The sequence below is a fragment of the Caretta caretta genome, chromosome 1, assembly GCF_965140235.1.
Source record: "Caretta caretta isolate rCarCar2 chromosome 1, rCarCar1.hap1, whole genome shotgun sequence".
Lineage (NCBI taxonomy): Eukaryota > Metazoa > Chordata > Testudines > Cheloniidae > Caretta > Caretta caretta.
In genome coordinates, this window is record NC_134206.1 from 187,610,831 (window position 1) to 187,634,508 (window position 23,678).

General features: G+C 47.1%; 2 protein-coding genes across 10 annotated transcripts in view; one reads left to right on the plus strand and one right to left on the minus strand.

The window, feature by feature from the left end:
• Positions 1 to 17,801, plus strand: part of LOC125631863 (uncharacterized) — a 59,615-nt gene extending 41,814 nt beyond the window's left edge. Inside the window, exon 5 of the mRNA XM_075117988.1 lies at positions 17,519 to 17,801. The gene's annotated coding sequence lies outside the window, so the exon portion shown is untranslated. The remainder of the gene's footprint in view (positions 1 to 17,518) is intronic.
• Positions 1 to 23,678, minus strand: part of ILDR2 (immunoglobulin like domain containing receptor 2) — a 48,754-nt gene that overhangs the window by 12,324 nt on the left and 12,752 nt on the right. For 5 of the 9 annotated variants that reach the window (XM_048869485.2, XM_048869467.2, XM_075117983.1 and 2 more), the window contains 5 exons: positions 18,115 to 18,447; positions 16,640 to 16,759; positions 5,108 to 5,164; positions 2,321 to 2,467; positions 1,399 to 1,575 (listed from right to left, as the gene is read on the minus strand). In XM_048869485.2, the coding sequence (XP_048725442.1) occupies positions 1,399 to 1,575; positions 2,321 to 2,467; positions 5,108 to 5,164; positions 16,640 to 16,759; positions 18,115 to 18,447 (834 nt within the window). The remainder of the gene's footprint in view (positions 1 to 1,398; positions 1,576 to 2,320; positions 2,468 to 5,107; positions 5,165 to 16,639; positions 16,760 to 18,114; positions 18,448 to 23,678) is intronic. The other 4 variants (XM_048869503.2, XM_048869526.2, XM_048869515.2 and 1 more) reach the window with 2 other exon arrangements.

Genomic DNA, 23,678 nt, shown 5'->3' on the forward strand with positions numbered 1-23,678 from the left:
GTTAGCTTTTTCGCTGCCGCTGCACATTGAGCAGATGTTTTCAGAGAACTGATGACTCTAAGATCTTTCTTGAGTGGTAACAGTTAACTTGCATAGTTGGGATTATATATTCCAATGTGCATTACCTTGCATTTATCAACATTGAATTTCATCTGCCATTTTCTTGCCAAGTCACCCAATTTTGTGAGATTCCCTTTGTAACTCTTTGAGTCAACTTTGGTCTTAACTACCTTGAGTAATTTTGTATCATCTGTAACCTATGCACCCTGTTCACCCCTTTTTCCAGACCATTTACGAATATGTTTAATAGCATTGGTCCCAGTACAGATCATTGCAGGACCTTGCTATCTACCTTTCTCCACTGTGAAAATTGACCATTTATTCCTATCGTTTGCTTCCTATCTTTCAACCAGTTAATGATCCATGAGAGCATTTATCTTACCCCTGACTGATTACTTTGCTTAAGAACTTTTGGTGAGGGACCATGTCACAGGCTTGGCTTCCTTGAGTGCTCCTTTAGCACCTTGATCATCCAGTGGCCCCACGATTGTTTGGTAGGCTTCCTGCTTCTGATGAATTTTTTAGTAGTTCAAAAAAAAATAAAAAAAAATAAGCGAATATGCTGATAAGGGAGGTGGAAGATTATTTCAAAAGCCTGATTTCCTGCTTAAGCTGTCTAATTGCCTTCTCATATCAGTGTGGTGCTGTGATAAAATTCAACTTTTGATAATTAATGATTACATTCCTCCTCCCCAAATTCCCCATGCAGTTTCATATGGCAATAGTGGTCTTCCGCACTTCTCACCCTAAATTGTTGTGTAATGTGGCTGTGTCCTGATAAGTAAATGTTGTGTTCCTCCCCAAGGGTGTCTGTTTCTCAGTGGTGGCTGAAGTAGGTGGGGTAGACACACCGCACAGATATTGTAAACTTGCTACCAGTCCAGTCCCAGATCTCATTTCCAAGTTAAGTTCCACATCTTTAAAGCCCACAATGGTCTATGGTTTGGCTATGTCAGAATGCCTGTCACTGTGCTCTCCACCATGTCAGTCTAGGAAGCTGTGGCTGACAGAGCTCAGGTTGTGATGTGTTGGGGCAAGGGACAGGCTCTGTGTGTGTCTGTGTCCATCCAGGGGGAGGGTCCCTATCCCTAGCCACAGAACTCCCTACCACAGAAGATCATCATTACCCCCATTTTACAGATGGGGAAGCTGAGGTACAAAATGACTTGCTTAAAATAATTAAAATTCATTATTAAAATTCAGGCTCTCAGTCCTGTGCTTAGATCACACCATTCTCTCCATGGAGCTAACCCTCCTTCTCCAGCCCCACTTCCTTTGAGGACTCTGCTGACTCAGAATGCTCTGACAAGCTGACAGGAGAGACAGGGTGCAGATTACCATTTTGGCTTCCTCCACTGGAGTCACTTGGCGCTAGGGGCGGGGGATGCGACTTCTCCATCAGTACAGCAGGAGATGGCCCGCCAGCTCCCGGAACAGTGGGGATGTAGTAAGGACCTGGGATGGAGGTGACAGCAGATGGGTATCCAGCTTTTGCCGTCTTGCCCGCTTCATACACTGAAAAGAGAGCAATAATTAGCAACGAAGTGCCAGCCCTTCCCCTCCAAGGTGCTCCACAACAGTACTCCTGCTGCTGCTCCTTCTTTGGATTTTGGTGACTGCCCAGCAGGAGAGGGTCTGGTGTATTATGAATGGAACTCAAGAACCAGTGGATTTCTCTGAGCTTAAAAGGAGTTCCAGAAATGGTAAGGGACAGCTTATTCTATGCTGAAGGACCTCAAAGCATGGTTAGTCAAGGGCATTCAGCACATAAATCTAGGCTCCACTTAATTTCTTGTTTGGGTTTGTAGCAATTCATCCTGAAGACCAGAATGGGACTCTCAAGAGGCAAGCTTACTCCAGAGGCTCATGAACCTCAGCAAACCTGGCCTGAGATTTGGATTTGCAATAGAACCTGGCCTTGTTTCAGGTGTTTTGCATGACTCTAGTAGGCAGCTGCTTTGCAGCGTGGGAAGGACCATACCAGAATGTTCTCTGCTCTGCAGCCACAGCACAAACATAGCTGACAGGACTGCAGCTTCAGGATGGGAATGTGACACTAGAGGAGCAGGCCCAGTTGCCAGCACCTCGTTGGCAGGAGACTTCGACCATTAAACTATAGGTTGGGTGCTTCATTCTTAGTAACAGGCAATCTTTAGTCAAGTGGAGCACTCAGGATGGGGAAGGGTACGAGCAGATTTCTCTCACACATAGCAAAAGGGATATGGGAGGAGGCTTTGCACTTTGGTCCCTGATCACTCACATGCCCGTGGACAGCAGCAGGAATCTGGACAGCAGGGGCAGCGGACGTAGCAGCAGCAGCTATGTGGGCAGCATTGGCACCAGCAGATCCCAACCAGGAGGAAAAACAGGAAAGCCCCCAGGATCACCAGGCCCACAAACACCCACTCTGGAAACCAAATGAGAACAAATGGTCAAAGGACACAACAAACTGTGAAAGGCAAGGGCAAGGACTCCAGCTGGAGGGGTAGGGACAGAACAGGCATGTGGGCTAATAGAAGGAGCAGGATCTCTCCTGGTGAGAAGTAAGGAGACAATAGGTCCCTTCTACTGTCTACACTGCAATCAGAGGTATGATTACAACACGTGTAGATACACTGGAGCTGGCTGTCATCTAGCTAGCTCAAAGACCAGCAGCAGTGAAGGTGTGGCAGCAGGGCTGTACAAGCCCAACCGGGACCATGGGTACATACTCGAGTGTCTAGCCCGTGCTGCCACAGCTTCACTGCTGCTGTTATTCAAGCTAGCTAGATCAAAGCTAGCTTGGGTACATCTGCATGTCCTGCAGTCACATCTCGGAGACAGAGGGTGAGAGGCATAGAGACAGGCTCCATCTCACTGTGCTGGACAGAGGAGGTGCTGTGGGGTGAACAGTATGGAGGCACTAGCCCTACTCTGTTCTTGTGGGACAGAATCCCCTTTGACGGGTTAGAGGCAGAGCAAGACAAACATCATAAAACATGTTACACAAACATTTGTTTTCTCCAGCTGCGTTTGTGCCCTGTTTGTGCATGCTCTACGCCAGCATTCTAGTTTTAATTACACAAATGGTGGCAGAAAACACACTATAAATAGCCTGGTAAATGAGCCAAACAAGGCTGTGCCTGCCCCTTCACTACTAGGCCCACGCACACTATTATTCTTGTGAATGTACTTGGAGAATATTACATTCAGCGCTGCATCCAGCCAGGAAATCTGACAGCAGCCACATTTTTCTACCACTGATGCCTCAAGAGAGCTCCATGTGGCCCAGAAAGGAAAAGACTAAAAATGTGCTAACATTCCCTAATCTCCCTGATCCATTCCTCTCTAAGAAACTTAAAGGCCCAGTGGGTTTTTTCCAAGTCCTCATCTCTTCTAAAGGAATGACATTCATTCAGTAAAGGAAAAGAAACAATATCACATGACACAGACAACCAATCACAGCTCAGCAATACAACTCAAATTTAAAATCTGTAGCAGCAGTTTCCCTCGGTGTTTCACAATCCATCAATAAAGGGAAAAAAGCCTGTCGGGGAAAAAACTCACCAAATCAATGTGAGAAGACTGGGATTTGTTGGCAGACATTCCAAAAGAGGCTAGAGTCATGAAGTACATTATAGGTTGCAACTCAGCTCTAGCAAGTGGATGTTTGGAGTCAGTGCTCCTGTCACAGGGGCCTTGGAGTTATAGGGAGATGTTTGGTGTGTACCAAGTTAGGGACGTGCTTAAGTAATGAGTACAAGGAAACAGCAAAAGATGCTGCTGGATCCATTACAGACACAAATCAAGGTGTTTATCCAGTTAAAAGTGTGATTCCATACTCCTTTTCCTGATACAGCCATTGTTATTTCCTCACACAGCAGTGCTGAATATGATCGAATTCATACAAACACTAAGGTTACTGTGGTTACCATTTCTGAGTTGCTTATTGTCACTTAAACCTGTGCAAAGCAGGTATAAAAAGCTACCTGATGAATATACTAGCATTTTACATCTACTTTGCACAGGTGTAAATGGTGACAAAAGGTGCAAGAAATTGGAGAATCAAACCCTGTTGAGTATATTTGTTGAAAAGACTCCTCCTACTACACTGAATCCTCTGCTGGTTCTAATGTTATGGCTAACATTAGGGGTCTTTACCCTCTTTTCCATGTGTGTGTCTGGGACAGATTATTCCCCCTTCATGTGCACTTAGAGCTGCTCTTGTGTATGAAAGTGGGTATGAGAAGTCTATTTTGTGGGGAGAGACAGACTTTGGTTTAGTGCCCTCAGGCTTCAGTCATTTCAGACATACCCAGAGCTGAATGCTTTCTCATCTCTTCCCTCTGAAAGACCATCTGATGTAGAATCTTGGACTAGATCCTCTATGGGGTTGGGAAATGCTTAAAAGTGGGATCCCATTAATTTGGATAGTAAGGGATTTGTGCAGTCCAGAAAATCCTCAGGCCCCACCCCAACTATCTGGCTGTAGCTAGATCCCCTGATAATGTAGCATTACCGCACAGAAGAACAGCTCCCACAGCTTGGTTTGGCCTAGTATCCCTCCTTTAGCAGGGGTGCCACATATGTGCAGCCTTCGGTGGCTGATTTTCATAGCACTATCCCATAACATAAAGTTAGGCCTTTGACGAGTACTTCTTCTTGAGGGCATCCAGGGGTGCATCCACACTGTACTTTGTAGACGTACAAGGGTGCTAAGATATTACGGTATGGATAAAACGGAGTTGCCACGATCATGGTGGTGTGGCATGATCACAGGCATACAGCTTGATATAAAACCTCTTGTAAATAGACTTTTCCACTCTAGTGCTGGGCCTGTCTCTCAGCTCTTTCTGTCTTTTGCATCCCTGTGTTACAGCCCCGCCCTATCCCCAGCATGAGGTTTGATATTTCTCAGTGCAATATGCACTTCGAACAAGCGACAGTCTATCACAGAATACAGAAGACGCACACAAGTAAGAAGGAAATTAATGTGCAGTGCAGCGGAGGGATGGACAAACAAGGCGAGAGGGAGGGTGGGTCAATAAAGGGTTAAATGACTGAATACCTGGCATAATCTCCACAGCAAAACTTGGCAAGAGATCAGCAAGCAGCCCTGTCCTGCCTAGAAAAGACAGAAGGAGGAGAACAGGGAGAGAGGTTACTGCAGGAAAAACACACTCCCCAGCCCCTGCCTTAGCTTTCAGCCCCCTTCCTCATCATGGGATTGACCCACATATGCTCTGTGAACTATATGGTTGAGGGATTTCATCACCTCCACAGTAATTGGCCCTGCTCAATGCCTGGTGGCTGTCTATGTATCTGTCTGGCCTTGATTTGACCAACTGGGCTGGGGGGGAGGGAGAGAGTCAGGAATGGAATCACTCCAATCTAGGCAGAGGCTTGCAAGAAGGGGGTCCATGCGGCATGATTACAAGGCGATGCCTGCAGGGTATTGTTCTACACTCACACACACTACACATAGGCATGCACACTCACACACAAACACACTCATCTGGGGGCTTGAGTGATTCAATTTTTAAAGAATAATTTTACTGGCATAAAAAAGAGAGAGCGTGCAAAAGACCATAGCTGGCTGGATTAGAAAAGGGTTGACCCCCCGTGCCTCCTATAAGTAATCCACATGCACACAGCACATGCACATGTGATGTTTTTCCATATAGGACACGGCAGCTGCACAGATAGGTTCACAAGAGATGCCATAATGACTATATGGGATGGGGGTATGACGGGATGTCTGTATAACCTGGAGATGCTTTGAGATGTAGAGCCAATATCCAAGTGAAGCAAACCAACCAGGAAAGGATTTCTGTGAAACCTCACTGGACCTCTTGCTTTTTCCATTTGAATTTACAGTGAATGTGACAAACAAAATCCAAGCCCTAAGGGCAACTTGGTACCTCTTTGTTTTGGAACTGCATGTATGAAATGTAGCTAATGCACAGCATATGTCCTGAATGTAGGTAAAGTATACGACAGACATATATGTATATGCCAGTACATATACAGAATGCCCCTGCGTGCATCTGTGCTGTGTGTATATTTATATAGCACCAACAGTTTGCTAGGTTATTTACAGATATGCAGGAAGGAGAAGAGCTTGCAGTCTGAACAGACACATATGGGGGATGGAAAGTAAGGCAGGCAACCAAGTGTAAGTCAGTTAAAGGTGGTATAAAGTCATCTTTAACACCCCTGCCCTCAGGTTTTGCACTGAGCAGAGCTCAAACACAGTGATTAACTGGACCCAAAATCCTTGGTTTCTAGTCTCTCCCTGAAGCATGTTAAAATCAACTAGAATCTCACTCTCCACTTTTTCATTGCTTCAGCAGAGTGTCTAGAGAGAGAAAATCCACACAAATGGTTGCTGGAGCCACAGAGAACATTCTAAATTCAGGCAGTGCTTTGCAACCCATCAAAGCTGTTCTGGTACTCACTGTAAAACCATCAGTCCCAACGAGCTCTCAGAGTCTTAGCAGAAGATGTAAAGATGATCCTTCAGATAAAGTGTTCCTTATTTATTATTTTAAAATAGGGTTCTATCCATCAGTCTATGGCAACATTTTCATCAAAGTGTCCAAAGAATTTCATGGAATCCAGGTAGTCCATTCCCTGGAAGTACCAAATGTCCAGACTACTCTCAGTCAGCATACACGTATATCTGTGTATTGTACACAAGACATGGGCTACGCATCGTGTGTGTCAGATGTGTGCCAGATAACTCTTGCATGTCACAAGCATGCTCTACACATGCATACTGGATGCATGGCTCCCATCACAAGTATGCTATACTCAGACATGCTCCACATGCTCATCAAATATATGCCTTATTTACACACAAGAATCACATGCATGCAAAATGTATTTGCAGGTACAAACACACATTTACATTGCACGGCTGCAGAAAGCATCTCTGTCTCCTGTTTGTTTACTCTGCATGCAGGCAGACTGTGTCCCTTGCAGTGACATCAGAGGTACAAGGATGGTAAAATATGAAGAGATAAGACGGCGATACACCAGTTGGGAGCAGGCACTGGCCTGGGTAACTCCATCTCACAATGTAGTGCCTCTCATTTGAAGCCCACCCTAAAACCTGAGCTCCCTGTAGTAGTTCTGGGTTTTATGGATAGGTGCTTCACGGTTCCAAGGATGTCCTGGTAAAACCACAGCTGTACAATGTGAGAGGAGGCAAATGTCAGAAACCATGCTGCTGTTGGAAATCCTAAATTGTTGTGAGGACAAGCAGGACAACCATTCCATGCAATCTGTGCAACAGTTTACTCAGTTAGACCCCTTCAATAAGCACAATGTGACGTGTCTGGATTTAGGAGGAGAGAGAGTGGATCGCTTCACCATGCCAGAAGGGCAAATAAAGCTGGAATCTTGAGAATACAGCAAAATTCCCACCTTCACATCAGCAGGTTCTGCATTACCTCTGCACTCAAGGCTTTCTCCCCACTCCTCCCTGTCTGTGTGAGGGATTCAGTCTGTGAAGGAATTCACAAAGCCCTCTCAGGAGAGGCCAGTTCAGTGAAACCCAGGGCAGAGGCCACATCTGAACCTAAACCTGTTGATGTGAATAGCCCAGCCGGCTACCAGAAAACAATACACTGCATGACTTTGCCTCAACTAACTTTCAGCACTTTGATTCTTTCCCGGGGCTGAGTTAATTCACTGATCGCCCGTCCCTCAGTGCCATGTAAATTCCCCCCTTCACAGACCCTCCCCCTGCTCCTCATTTTTAATAACGGCTGTTAAGTAGGCTAGGCTGCAGAGAAACATTTCAGCTGACCCAGCCGCTCCTTGTTCATACCAGTGGTTACCACAGCAACGGCTGGGGGAGGTAGCACACAGGCTTGTCGTGAATGCTCGCTAATTGAAGGCCGACTTTCCTCCCACAGTGATGAGCAACAAGTGAAGCAAAAATATACAGCAAGAGGGAGGGATTAGATGGCTCAAGGCGGCAGAGAGTGAGGTATAAGATTCTTTCACCTCTAGGTTTAGCTTGATTCAGGCCCAGGATGATACTGACAAAAAGTGTCATGCAGGAAATGAATTGGGGGCATCAGCCTAGTTCCTAGGGAACAGGCGCCCCAGCAGGCCACCCCAATTGGGATTAGCTGCCTGCTGCTCCCATGCTCTGAAGTCTCAATAGAAAAGCCAAGGACTGAATGGGCCACAGAGCTGTACTCCCCTCTGCCCCCCAGACGAGGTGGTCAGTCTGGCACAGGTCAGTGAGGAGAAAGCTCACAGTCCCTGACCTGTCCCTGTCCCGTGAATAAACACCAGCGCTCCATATCACGCTGGCTCCTTCCATTGGCACCAAACTCATTTTTTTAAAAGTAAGCTTGGAAGAGGGAGAGTGGGGCTAGAAAGGAGCTGTCAAGGAGAAAACAGTTTATTCAAATACCCTGATAAGAGGTCGTCCATTTTTGTTGCCTATTTATTATTGCGTGGCCTGTGTCGGAAAGCGGACAGTGGGCATTTTGATAAATGAATTGAAATGGCTGTCTAGTTTCAATGTCTCTTCTGTAAATGCCTCTATATCCACAAGGACTGTAACTTCTTATGCTAGCAACCCTCAGTGAATCCCAGCAGACACCTCGTTGTCTAGATGGCCCCATTTTCCAGGATTATCCCGGATGGTTTTATTCAGAATAGGAGTTTGTCCTTGTGTCAATAAAAATCAGGGACTTGTTGGCGCTGTCTCTATTCCCACCACACTGCTGATTATGCTTTCCACACAAGCAACTCCAGCAGCTGCCTCTCAGTTGTTCCCTCAGCATGCACCTGCTGCCTCTCGGGCACAAGCGGAAGTTGTGGCCACTCAACTGCAGCTGAGAGGCACAAAGGCTAGAGTGGCAGCACAAGGACAGCAAGGGCCATCACCAAGTGGGAGGAGGATCTTTAGCCCTGTAGACAGGCTCGGGTGTAGAAGGACTGGGGAGGGAGAGGAAAATTGGAAATGGGGATAAGCCAAGAGAAAGCAGCGCAGACCTGGAAGGTGGGGAAGTAAAAGGGAAGGAGAGAGGAGTCCTAAAACCAGAGGGAGGAGAGAGAGAGAAAACGAAAGAACTTAAGAACTTAATATGCAGGTTTCAGAGTAGCAGCCATGTTAGTCTGTATCCGCAAAAAGAAAAGGAGGACTTGTGGCACCTTAGAGACGAACGAATTTATTTGAGCATAAGCTTTTGTGAGCTACACCTCACTTCATTGGAATGCATCCGATGAAGTGAGCTGTAGCTCATGAAAGCTTATGCTCAAATAAATGTGTTCATCTCTAAGGTGCCACAAGTCCTCCTTTTCTTAATATGCAGGGTAGATGATACACCTAGGAGAGGAGCAAGAAGTTAGGTCTGACCTGGAGACAGAGGAGACAAATAGCTGAATGGAATGGGGTCTATAGAGAAGAGGGTAAAAAAAACAGAGTTGGAGAAAATAATGAGGGAACACAGGGTTAAGTACTTTGAAGAGCAGGAGGAATCAGGGATGGAAGTGAGTGGCAATATGTTCCCTTTGGGGGGATTGATGCTCTGATCCCCCCCGGTAGCAGTGCCTCATTATTTCCTTCCCAGTAGCAGAAGAACATGCTATTGTCATCAACCTGTGTTACACTCAAGGGGCCCTGGCACTTGAAGACTGACCCAATAGGGGCATCAGAAAGCGGAGTGGAGAAAGCGTGGCTCTCATAAATCGGAGGCTCTTCCAAGGCAGCTGCTGGGAGATTTATTGGGAGAGTGTGGCCTTGTAATGAGTTCCTCCTTGCTCCCTCTGCGAGCAGTAAACTTTTCTTTTTTTCCCGTCCCTCTTTTCTCTGTTTGTCAGTCAGAGGGAGAAACAGAGGCAGCCGTTCTCGGAGATCAAAGCTTTAGCAGGCAACAAAGACCTCCAAAGAGGCTGTTGCCATGGAAACCTTAGTAGCTGAGGCCTTTTAATCGTGCCATTCTCCTTTGTTAGAAGCGTGTGGCTGGGGCTGACAAATAAGAAGGAACGGGGTGGAGGGGGGGAATCCTTGGCAACAAGTAGTATTTCTAAATGGCATGAAATAAGTAACAGGGGGGGGGGGGGAGTTTGGACAGAGTTTCAGGAGAGAGGCAGCAATGCTGCATGGGTGCGCAGTGGAAGGATCTATGGGAAAGCAACATCACACAGGAGTTTAGCAAGAGAAGACACCCTTGGTGCCCTCTCGAGGCACCACAGCACTCACAGGTGCGAATACAAACTGGTCTCGTTTGTCTTGTCCTTTGTAAAATAATTTACTCCTTGCTCCTGCCCACTTTATGGTTCTCTGGCCCAGGCAGAGCTATGGGTAAGAAAGTCTTGGTTATAAAGCTGTTTGTGGGCCTTCCTGGGCTGAATTCTGGGCCTCTAGCCTCCTGTGCATACCAGTGACACTAACACATCTGCCAACTACTGTGACAAGTAGGCTGGGATGTTATTGGCAGCTCTTCAATGGAATAAAATGAAATGCTACAGCTGTCATCCTGTTAGGGCAATTTCCTGCCATGAACTCCCCTCCCTGGATTATAGACGCTGATGTGGGCTCAGTCTCTCTTGGGGCAGAAGAGACTAAAGCTGGCACTGCTTATAACAGGTTAAATAAGTCACCTTATTGATTAAGAACATAGCACAAAGGTCCAACCACACACACACAGCAGCATGCATTGATTTACACAACAAATACATTGGACAGGTAGGTAGCTATTATTACAATGTGGGTAAGTATATAAGTAGGTATATATATCTACAACTATGCCTCTCTGTGTATATTGGGCTAGGAAGAATCTGATTTTTATGCTTTATGAATTTTGACAGGTAACATAAATTACCAAATTTTTAGTTTATCAACTTTAAATGTTTGCTTACTAACATGGGATTAAGAAAACCCCAGATGCTAATTGTTTAATTTAAAAAGTAATGACTGGAGAAGTCTAGGCTTCTAGGAGATTCATTAATAAAATACTATCTGATAACTGTGTAATTCATGTTGTGTTAATTGACCTGCCAAATGGAACAGAGAATAAAAGAAGTCAACAGTTGTCTAGCAAAGCAGTGTGGTCCATTAGCTAGAACACCAGACTGCCAGTTAGGATTCCTGGGCTCTACCCCTGACTCTTCCAGAAACTCACTGTATGTCTGAGAACTAGTCATCTTAACCTAATCTGTGCCTAAATTCCCCAGCTGTAAAATGGGGATCATATTTAATAACCTGGGTAAAGAGCTTTGAGGTCCTCAGATGAAAAGGACTATAAATAATAATTATTTTATCACAAGTGTAGTACATTGTATATGTTTAATAGAGACAGTAGGCTTAAGCTACAGAAGTCACTTAGCCTAGCTAAAGGGTCCTGATCCCCAAGGAAAGAACATGAATTAAACTAGCATCACCAAAACCCCAGGATGTCACTGCGATGCACTATATTAGTCCTGACACTACAACAGGTACAGTGCCTAGCACATTGGGACTCTGATCTCTGATTGGGGATTCTAGATGCTATCATAATACAAATATTTAATAATAATTTGTATTAATACTCTTTGAATACTCATCCTGTCCTTATTCTAGAGTGGGTTCACTTGCTCCCAATCTCATTCCTGCCTCTATAGCAAAACACTTTTTTCCCACTGATCTCCTTAGATAAAGGCCCTGATTCAGCAGTCCATGCCCATAAGTGCTTTGCTGAATTTTAGGCACATGCTTAAATCCCACTGGCTTTGCTGAACAGGGGATGGATTTAAGTACATGCTTAAATGCTTTGCTGAATTGGGACCAAAGTGAGAACAGCCAGTGGAATTCTACAGTGCAACGAGGAGCTACCCTTATCTTTGATATGGAAGTGTGACCCAGGGACACTAAAAATCCCAGCCTGGCTGCTCAGATCAAGATGGAAGATTGCAGATGCAATCTGCAGTCTCCATGAGCTGTATATGTCCATATAAAGACACGCGCAGCTGCAATCTACTCCATTTTATTCAAATTATAGTAGAAGCAGCTCCTGAGGTTGCTAATGAAGCCCTTGGTTGGGCAAAGTTTGTGACCCTCTGCCCTTAACTATGTAAATATCACTGTATTTTTGCCGCCTCCCAAATCTTCCTCATGTTGATATTGATGTCAAATGATCTTGTCAAGCTGCATCCTCCCTTTAACCTGCATACTTCCTATGCTTCTGAGGTTCAAATCTGAGATATTTTTCCTATTTCCTCTTAAGCACTCATTGGTCTTCTCTCTTATTCTGCCCTCCCCAATTTCCATTTTCGTCAACTGATATGATAAGGAGGTAGAACTCCTGCTCCCCTCACAACCTCCAGCCAATGTTTTAAAAGATGCAGCGACCCCCAAAATAAGCAATGTACAGTGTATTTTAAAAGGAAATGTCAATAGGGAGTAGATACTGTGCATGATGGGAAATCCAAACTCTCTCAGACATCATCCCTTTACTGTTTCAGCTGCTCCCAATAGGGAGTCAGCCTTTCATCTGATCAGCAAACAGCAAACAAAATGCATTGAGCATCCCCTAGGATCACAGAAGTTCTCAAATCTACATTTATATTCAGTCTGTCCTTGCAATTCACTAATATCCAGAAGAGAAGTGGAATGGTATCAGAATATCCCAGAAAGTTCCAGAATATTAAAAAATTATATTTCTTTATTGTTGGCTGCCTATCTCCTGCATTAAAGGGCACTGTCTTGCTTTCAGTCATCACCACATTGAGAGAGAGAGAGAAGGAGAGGCAGGAAAAAGAAGAGTTGGAAGGACAAGGAGACAGGGAGGAAGGGAAGGTAATTGGGATGTCACTGATACACATACATAACGGGCTTGATCATTCTGCCTGACGACCAACACCCAGGAGAGGAAGCGAATGCAAGCTGCTCCAACCAGCCTATGAAGCAGAGCAAAGTACACCCAGAACAAGACTGCTCTCTTGCTCTTGGAGAGCCCATTGAAGTGCACTGTCCTGCTGTGCAGGTGCTGCACACAGACAAACGGACAAAGTGCAATGACAGAAAACAGGCTGCCTGAGCTGCAAGTTCCTCACAGTAAAAGCACAAAGGACTAGAGCAGTGTGACGGGACGTATCAACTCTGCACTGATGAGCTGAGGGTTAAGCAGCTGGTCTGGACGCAGGAAGTCAGCCCCCTGGCCTCTGCTGGGCAGGCTCCCATGGACAGGAGCATTCAAAAGAGAGCAGCTCAGCCCAGTCTGGGCTGACCAAGGAGGAGAGCAGTCGGGTGCAGCAGCATTCTGCCAAGAAGCTGCCAGGACTGGGCCTCCTAGCCAAACCACTGGAAGCACATTGACCGCAGGAACTGAGGATGACGACTTGCTGCCAACAGGGGAAGGGGCCCCAGAGATGAACCTGGGAGAGAGCCAGAAGGGATCCCAAGACAGAGCTGTGACACTGACAGAGGTTCCAGAAACAGTGGTAGGAAATGACCCAGGGAGTGCATAGTGATACCAGACCCTTAGGCCATATATATGGCCTATGGTTTTGAAAGACACTGGGTCAGACCCCAGTGGAGTAGGATGGGACCAGGTTCCCCTACCCCACCTTGGGGACTAGAGCTACTAGGCAGAGCAGCTCTTGACTCTCGCTGTGGGACAATACTGCCAGTCTGGGGCACACAGGCACCCCCCAACAGCCAGTACAACATAAAGCAGGGCAAGGCTCTTTCCCCCATATAATCTTTTATACACAGGTTCCAAGATTTGAAACAACATTAATTTATCTAGGCTTCTCCTGTCTCCACGGTAGCACATTGCTTCACCATGGTATCTGAGAAGCAGTGCAACCAGGTGGATAGACCACTGGACTTGGACTCAGGAGACTGGGTTTTATTATAGACTCTGCCACAGTCCTGCTTTGTGACCTTGGAGAAGTCTCTTCCCCTCTCTGTGCCTCAGTTTCCTCATTTGTAAAATGGGACTAATGATACTGACCTTCTTGGCAAAGTGCTTTGAGATCTACTGATGAAAAGTGCTATATAAGAGCTCGGTATTCCTAATTATATTATTATTATTTATAATGATACTGAGATTTGGTGGCCAGCTAGGTGTCTTTGGGGTGTGAGGATGAGGCACAGTTAAATAGCCTATCCACATAGCAATATCCGTGCTGGCATCACATAACAAGACCCATAGCTAGTATCTGGGAGAGATGGGCCTAAACTGAAAAGTCAGGATCCAGACCTGGATTTAGAGCAAACCGAAGTTCAGAGGTGTTCAGATCTGGGGTTCAGGCTTGTGTCAAGTGCAAGATAGTGCCATGGAACTGGACACGGAGGTGCCAGTGATTAATGCTGATTTCCCTTGCCCAAGGGCCCACTGTCAACCTCATGTCTGTAGGTGGGCTTTGGCAGTGCATTAAAATACATCAGTGTGCTTATCTTCCATATTGGTTGAGTGTTTTTCCTCCAGCACTACCACTTGCTGCACTGTACTCCTCTGTTTCGATGTCATCTAAGTACTCATCTGAACCAGGAGGCCAACATGCATGTTCCAGTGTGTGCATGTACAGCCTCTACACAAGTTATCTATTCATGTGTTTTAATATGACCTTCACCACAGTAGCAATATATCAATATACAACATTAAGGAAGGTAATATTTCTCCAGAGGGACCATGCCCTCATCACCTGCCACTTCTCTGATTTCAGGTTTTAACTTCTGATTTCTAGGGAATTAATTTACGGCAAACTATGGCTCATGCTTTAAGAGAAAAAGGTTGGTTTTGGCTGATGTTTAAAATATTGTTTTCCTTGATTATACCAGTATAACCCACCATGTGGACATTCTTATTAAGGTACAAGAGTGGCTATGCTGGAGTTTACTAAACCAGGGGAAGGGATAGGACAGTACTGGGCAAGAGAGGCCCCACCCCTCAGCAGCTGTAGGGCATGCTCCTGGTGGACGGATGGTTTAAAAGGACAGGGGTGGGTCAGAGAAAGGAGATAGAGGCTGTATCAGGAAGTGAGGCTGAAGCCTGGAGCTATGAGAAGGGTGGCTCCAGCACTGTTAAGGCCACTCTGGAAGCAGTGATCCAGATCCCCCTTCTCTTTGGGAGTTGAAAACTCACAAGAGACTGTGAAGAACTAGGCAATGTTCCACTGGCAGACTAAGCAGAAGCGACCTATGGGAAGTATATCTGGATGTGGATCAAACAGCGGTCTGGACACTGTAATGCCCCTCTTGAGTCAGGACCTGGTGGAGTGGATGGGCCTGAGTCTCTTTACCTGGCTCCTCTGCACTTCTTAGATGACAAAACCCTAAGGGCAGTGGAAGGGACATTCCGGAGAGAGATTGAGACCTGCCACATGCAACCCAATTGGAGCTAATGTGGCCACTCACACATAGGCGCCAGTTCCGTGGGTCCTGCGGGGCTGGAGCACCCAAGGGGAAAAATTAGTGGGTGCTTTGCACCCACCAGCAGCAATGCTCCCCAGCATGCTGCATCCCCGCTCCTCCCCCTCCCTCCCAGCACTTCCCGCTCCCTCCCGCCCAGCCGCCTAATAGCTGTTTGGCGGCGCTTAGGACTTTCCGGGAGGGACGGGGAGGAGTGGGGACGCAGCGCACAGGGGAGGAGGCAGAGAAGAGGCAGGGCAGGGGCAGGGACTTGGGGGAAAGGGGTGGAATTGGGGTGAGAAGAGAGCGCCCTATGCTGCTGTGGGCAGAGTGGCACGCTCTTCAAAATAGAGTCTCCTGTCTGATACCAGACAAAAACATGGCCAATATTGTCCCAGTACTGAACAGGGGACAAACCAGCCAAAAGGAGGACTGTCCAGTATAAAACCGGACGAGTGGCCTTCCTAGCTGGGACCTGTTGTAGAACGATCAGGCCAGAAAGAACTGAGCCACTGCCTGACCACTAGGCTGGCTGGCTATAAGACTGACAAACAGGGGCCTTTTCCCAGTTTAGTTTTTGCTTTGGAAGCAGTTTCAGTTAAATCAGAAAAGGCCATTCTTATTCCAGAATAAGTGTTACCACATGAGGAAGTGTACCAAGTGTAACTATAGAAGCTGAACTATACTGATATAATTATATTGGTATAATTGGAAAAATCTCCCATATAGACAAGCTCTTATAACAAAAACTGGTGCCCTCTCACTTCCTCTTCAGGGATGAGCCTCCAGACAATCTGCGAGAACGTTAGGAGCTGCCTGCCCGCATTACAGATCTCAATGCAGCAAAAAACAGTGCATTCGGGATCTATTTAGTGTATATTTTTAAAAGACACCAATCTCAGATTTTTTTATTTGCTGGCATTTTATCTGTTTAAATCTTAAATAGGGGGCCAGATTCTCCACTGCCCTGCCCTTTAGACAGCCACTTGCACATGTGTCAAGTGAGAGCTATGTGGATGTGAAACATTCCTGTTCGGGTTTGGCAGGTTTGACACCCACTTTCCCAGATGCAAATGACTGCCCAAGGTGCGGGGCAGTGGAGAATCAGACCCAGGAAATATAATATCTATAGAGAGAAATATATGCTACACTCGCAATATACTGCATAAACATACGCAGAGGAGACAGAGCATGAGAACTTTCCACTGAGGAAGAAGCAAATTGTGAAATGTGGCTCACCCAGAACCAGCAGCTCCACTGACTCCTCATTCTTGCCCTCCAAATCGTCAGGGGTGATGATGAGACAGTAATAGAGCCCACTGTCTCCCCACATCAGCTTCCCAATACGGAGGTCTGCATCTGAAAAACAAAAAATGTAGAGGATGGGGCCATCCTCCAGCCTCCTCTAGAAATGAAGGATTGACAACACTGGCTCCAACTCCAAGTGCAACCCCCTGGGAGCTGTCACTGACGGGAGCAGATGTTTGTTCCCCGGTAGTTTGTGGGGATTACATCCCTAGCTAGTGCTGTGTGACAGGTCAAGCCTCTAGCTGTAGATTAAGAGACCAATCCAACTCCCCATTAATTCCAGAGGGAGGTGGAATTGGATCCTAAGAGAGTAACACAAGCCCATTACTCTGAAAATAGATGTAGCTCAGTAAGCTGTGGTGTTGAATGGGGAGTTGGAGTAACACCACAAGCAAGGCCCACAAAGAGAGTGCAAGGCAGAGGATGGAGCCCTTGGACAAACCACGAATTCCCCTTCCTTTTGCCCTCCCTACTGGCAATGGCCCAGTGACTTGACAGTACTCCTGCTGGGCAAATGGGGTTTAGATGCTACTTCCTCTGGAACACATCAACCATCTACCAAAGGCATCACTAGAAAACAAAGTAAAATATTCTCTCCCCTCCAAGAGGTGAGTGTGTTTCCTCCACACCAGAGAGCAAGGGGCTAGTAACCCCTACCAGCTAACTGGTTTGTTGAATTAGAACAGATGACATGTATTGAGGAGTCCTAGTCTCACATGACCTCTTCCCACAAAAGACTGAGGGAAGTCTCAGCCCCCACCAGCTGAGTTCACACAGCTTAAATCTCTTCTTTTCTCCTTCCTGAAACAGGAGTGAGTTTAGGTCCCTACTGGAGTAGGGTGACGAAGCCCAGCGTTGGATGAACATGAGATGCAGAATTACTCCTTCATGTTGGCAGGGCAGGAGGAGAGGAGGTCTGTTCAAAAGGATAGAAGAGTTTTGTGAGGGGGAAAGCCCAGCCGTGGAGACTGCACTTCCTATTCTCTACCACAGGAGAAGCCGGCACCTCCAAGTCAGCATTTGGGCCCATCAGTGGGAGCAGTGTGGCGAAGCCCAGAACTAAATGAACATGGAAACAGAACAGCCCTGTTGACCCAGGAGAAAGTAACCCCTCCAGGTCAGGATTGGAGCCCCTTTGTGGAGCAGATTGACAGTCCAGGAGGAATGAGTTTAAACTCCCCGCTCTCGTTCAGATTTAGCTGGTAGAGTCCATTGTATAAGAATGAACTTGTACCACTGGGTCCTGGAACATGACTAGGGTCCCTAGGCACTAGGATTACACAAAAAATAATTATTAATACCCCTGCCCCAGGTGGAGTTAACTAAACAATTTCCAACAGCCTTCACTATTCATAACTGCCAAGGAAGGATTCTTAACAATACTAAAGCAGCTAGGGGGGCATTACCATGGACAATGGTGACATCTCTTTCCTTATAGAAGTCCCCTATTGTGACCGCGGATCCCTGCTTGGAGGCTACGACACGGACCGTCCTTCTGCTGTCCACGCAATCCAGGTAGGGATCCCACTCCAGGTTCCTTTTGCTCACTGCTTGTAACCCCGAGGTGGCCAGACCCAAAGCTTCTCCTGTGCGGTCCTGGCAGTAGGATTTAAACCTCCATTGCACAACAGCTGGCTGGGTGGAGGAAGTAGAAAAGTGGCAGCGAAGCAGGGCAGGCTGAAACAGCATAGCAACCTTCTTATTTTCAGGCACCGTGACCTGCAGTCCCTCAGCCAGTGCTACAAAACAAAAACATTGGTGTCATCCCACAGCGTGGTACGCACAACATGCTCTGATGGGATTAGATCAGTGGTTCCCAAACTTTAACAACCTGTGAACTCCTTTCACTAAATTGTCAAGTTTCACGAACCCCCTCCTAAAAATGAATATTTCCAGGAATTTTCTCTTTTACCTGAGTATAAATTATAAAAGCAGTGCTCTTGGAAATATCAAATTTGTTTTGTGATATGCTTATTACACACTATTATTAATTATTATTTATCATTACAGTATTTTTATTACATTATGAAAACGGCAACACTCTTCCAGGATCTCAATTTCATAACTTGTATCACTTTGAAGAAGCCTGTTATAAGACAAGGCTCCTATGTTTCATCAAGGAGCATCAGATGTGAAACAGCATGAAGGGATTTAAGAAGCCAACTCAAAGATTCCTCCTACACAAGCATTCAGGTCTTGAGCAGTCCAGGCAAACAACGCACGTTACAACAAAGCTTAAACTTGTTCTTCATAATAATTTTAAAACAATACTAGCTGCCTATTTAATTTTAAAAACAACAAAAAATATCCACCTCCCTTTCCATTTCTTATAAGGAGTCTTGAAGTTAAAATCTCCTCAGTGTGATAGATATGCTTGCTTTGATCTGCTTAGCTCTTGGAAGTCCAGGGGCTCCTGGCTGCTGGCCCCATGCTGCCCAGGGTCTCTAGAGACAGCTCTGTCCGCCATTAGGGAATTTTTCCCCAAGAACCCCCTGTAACATTTCACAAACCCCCAAGGGTTCACGAACCCCAGTTTGGGAACCACTGGATTAGATGCTTCACGATGGTGTCATTCTCACATGTACATCTTTGGGGCAGGAACCACATTTTTGTTCTATGTTTGTACAGTGTCTAGTACAGTGGGGTCCTCGCCCAGGACTGGGGTCCCTAGGCACTACAGCTTATACAAATAATAACAACAGCCGCACTGGGACAACTGCCTTTATTGTTGTAGGTGAACTTACAAGCAGTTTCTGTCCACCCATTGAGGATGATCCAAGTATGAGTGAACATTAGGATTGTGAGTTTAGTTTTGATATTAAAAAAGAAAGTGGATGAGAGGGGAGGGCATATTAGGCACTTGTAAAGGACTAGGCACTTTATGGATAAGGATACTTCATGCACTAAAGACATTCAGTAAGTGGGCCAGATTCTGATCTCACTCATATCAGTGCAAATCCAGAGTAACTCCATTGATTTCAATGGAATTACCCAAATTTAACTCCAGCATAACTCACAGTAGAATCTGGCTCCTTGTAATGTGCATTAACACAGTCCCGCACCCATAATGAGACACAATAGGCGTGAATCCAGATCACATAACTCTTGCTGCAACTGGAGTGCAGTCTGGCACTAAGCAAATTCTCCTCATGTGGGAGGAGCAAAGGATAGTGGCCAGAATTCTTCGGCTTTTACATTTCATGGAAATTGGTGTCGTTCAATATCTAACATTTGATTTATCTGCCAACTGACAGGAGAGCTGCGTCGCCGCCTGACATATTGGACCTCACAGCAGACACATGGGAGTGAATTACATGTGTGACTGCTGATGCATCCTTCTTTTTCGGTAGTTTAAGGTGAGTTTGAGTCAATTGAGTCCAGGTGTCAACTGACAGCCCCAGAGAGTGAAATGCTCTGTTTATTCATCGCATGGGGAGCAGCAAACTAACGGCTTGGCTACGCTTGCAGCTGTAGAGCGCTTTGGGTTAAATCAGCCTTTGGAGAGCATACCAGGGAAAGCACTCCAGTCTGTCCACACTAACAGCTGCAAGCACACTGGTGTGGCCACATTCCCAGCACTTGCAGCGGCATTGGGAGAGGTGCATTATGGGCAGCTATCCCACAGAGCACCTCTTTCCATTCTGGCGCTGTGGCTTGTGGGAAGGGGGCGTGGGGTGCGGGGCATTCTGGATCCTGTTCCAATGCCCCATGATGCATCACTTCCCATCCCAGCAATCCCTGTGTTTCCATGCACATTTGGTGCCATCTTTCAACGGTTTCTGTGTGGCACACTCTGTGTTCCCTTTCGGTCTGTGGGAATGGAGCCCGAACTGCTGAAGAGGATGCTGACGAATTTCGCCAGCACGTCACGTTTAGCATTCGAGCTACTCCTTAAGATCCAAAGTGACGGTGAGGAGTCCAATGATGATATCGACTTGAGCAATGCATACAACACAAAATTGCTTGTCTCATTCATGGACATGCTTTCCACTGTGGAACGCTGCTTTTGGGCTCGGGAAACAAGCACTGAGTGGTGGGATCACATCGTTCTGCAAGTCTGAGATGATAAGCAGTGGCTGCAGAACTTTTGGATGACAAAAGCCACTTTCATGGGACTGTGTGCTGAACTCGCTCCCACCCTGCAGCTCAAGGACACGAGATTGAGAGCTGCCCTGCCGGTGGAGAAGCAGGTGGCTATTGCAATCTGGAAGCTGGCAACTCCAAACAGCTACAAATCGGTCGCTAACCAGTTTGGAGTGGGAAAGTCAACCGTTGGAATTGTGTTGATGCAAGTTTTCAGGGCCATTAATCGCATCCTTCTCAGAAGAACCGTGACTCCGGGTAACATGCATGACATTATGGCTGGCTTTGAACAAATGGGTTTCCCTAACTGCGGCGGGGCGATAGATGGGATGCATATTCCTATTCTGGCACCAGACCACCTAGCCTCCGAGTATGTTAACCGAAAGAGGTATTTCTCCTTGGTTCTCCAGGTGCTTGTGGATCACCGTGGGCATTTCATTGACATTAACGCAGGCTGGCCCGGAAAGGTGCATGGCGCACTCATCTTTCGGAACACTGGCCTGTTCAGGAAGCTGCAAGCTGGGACTTTTTTCCCAGACCAGAGAATGGCCGTAGGGGAAGTCGAAATGCCCATTGTGATCCTTGGAGACCCCGCTTACCCTTTAATGCCATGGCTCATGAAATCCTGGACAGCAGCCAGGAACAGTTCAACTACAGGCTGAGCTGGTGCTGAATGACTGTGGAATGTGCTTTTGGCCGTTTGAAGGGCCGCTGGCGCTCTCTTTATGGGAAGCTGGACTTGGCCAAAGCCAGCATCCCCACAGTTATATCCATGTGCTGTACCCTCCATAATATTTGTGAAGGGAAGAGTGAAACCTTCACTCATGCATGGGCCTTGGAGGTTCAACACCTGGAGGCTGAATCTTCACAACCAGAGAGCAGGGCTATTAGAGGGGCCCAGCATGGGGCTGCAAGGATTAGGGATGCCTTGAGGAAGCAATCTGAGGCTGAAAGCCACCAGTAATGTCTGTTGCTCTGCACGGGAGTTAACTGCAGTGGCTGTGTTTGGTACACTGAATTGTAGTGCTTGTTGCTTTCCTGGTCTAAGGTATATTTTGCTTTAGGCACGAATAAAGTATGTTTTCAAAGTGAAAAACTCCATTTATTGAAAAGAAAATTCATTTATGGAAATAAAAACAAAGTAACACAGCAATACCACAATGGCAAGGGGGTGAGGTGGGGAGTGGTTCACTCTCAGACTTGAGTATGTCCTGATTTCATATTCTGCAATCCTGTCTGGAGTGCTGTGCACTGAGTGCTGCATTTCAGGATGACTATAAGGCATGTTGAGGGGGACTGAGTGCAGTGGATAAGGGTCATAGTTTTCATGGGTGGATGGTGAAGCTAGGGGTGTAGGAGGCAGCTGGGGGCGGTAAGAACCCGGATGTTGGAGAAAGTAGGTTCGAGGACACATGGGGGCACAAGGGAAAGAGTTTTGGGACAAGGGCTGCAGGGGGTGGGGGCGAGCGCAGTAGTGCTCCGCCTGCATGGCGACGAGCGCCTGGATAGAGTCCGCTTAGTGCTCCGTTATGCTAATCGGCCGATCCGTACTTTGCTGCCCGAGCACCGTGTTTGCTGCCGGCGATCCTCATTCTTCTGGTGGATCCTCCTTTCACTCTCCCTCCGCTTCTTTGCCTTTCGATTCTCTTCCACAGACTACCGCATCACTTCCTGCAGCATGTTGTCTTTGCTTTTACAGGGCCTATTCCTGAGTGCTCTCAGTCTGTCGGCCAGTGATAACGCTGGCGGCTGAGATCTCAAGGTTGCACCTACACAGGCAAAATGCAACACTTAACAGCGGAAGCATTATACACACCAGACAGAGCAATGATTCCCCCGCACTTAAGGAGGGCAATCACAGTCCATACAAAACCATACTTTGCCTATCCCAAAGCGAGCACGCATAACCCACGGGAGCCCCAGAAATGGTGAGTAAGCACAGAGTCCAGGGGGACTGATTGTTTCATGGATGTACTGTCCTCTGGGTTTCTGTGCCTTGGAGCTGCAGGGGAAACCTACACCGAACACTGTCACAACATTCTCCACAGGAGATCGTCCTGGAAAATATCTCGCTGCTGAGGGTGACCGGGGAAGCAAGGGAGGGTCTTTTACTACAATGCGGCTTCCGCCCTGGCCCATACACAGCTTGCCTGTGTGCAGCAATGGTCCCCCCACCCCTCCCGGCACAGTGGCGCGGACACGTTAGCCTGACTGGCACAAGAACCACGCTGGCTCTCCCAATAAACCTGCGCAGGTGCATTGCCCACGTTCTGTCTGAGACTTTTGAAGAGATCACCGATGCCGATTACCGTGATGTGACAGACCACATGAATGTGCTATTCCGCATCTAGGCATGCATGCAGCCCTAACTCTCCTCGCCCAAAGAGCCCGCACCAAAGAACTTCCTTCCCGAAAAAAAAAGCCGCTTACCAGGAACCTCCTCTGGTGTTTATCCTTCCCCAAGCACCAGACGCCGTGACTGGCTGCCTTCCTCCTGGCTTGAGAAGAGCTCCGGGCTGCATGCATCTAGGGATTCCAGGGTGTCTCCCCACGCCTCAGCACCCTCACTCGCGTTTTCCTCCTCCTCCTCCCCCCTTGCTGTGCTGGGCTCAGAAGTGTCCATGGTGTTCGTTGGAGTGGAGGTGGGGTCGCCCCCAAAGTGTCGTGTCCAGCTCTTTGTAGAATCGGCAGGTCGCAGGGGCGGCACCGGAGCAGCCGTTTGCCTCGCAGGCTTTGCAGTAGGCACTCCGCAGCTCCTTCACTTTAACCCTGCACTGCAGTGCGTCCCAGTCATGGCCCCTTTCCATCATGGTCCTTGATATTTGCCCAAAGGTATTGTAATTCCTACGGCTGGAGCGCAGCTGGTACTGGACAGTTTCCTCCCCCG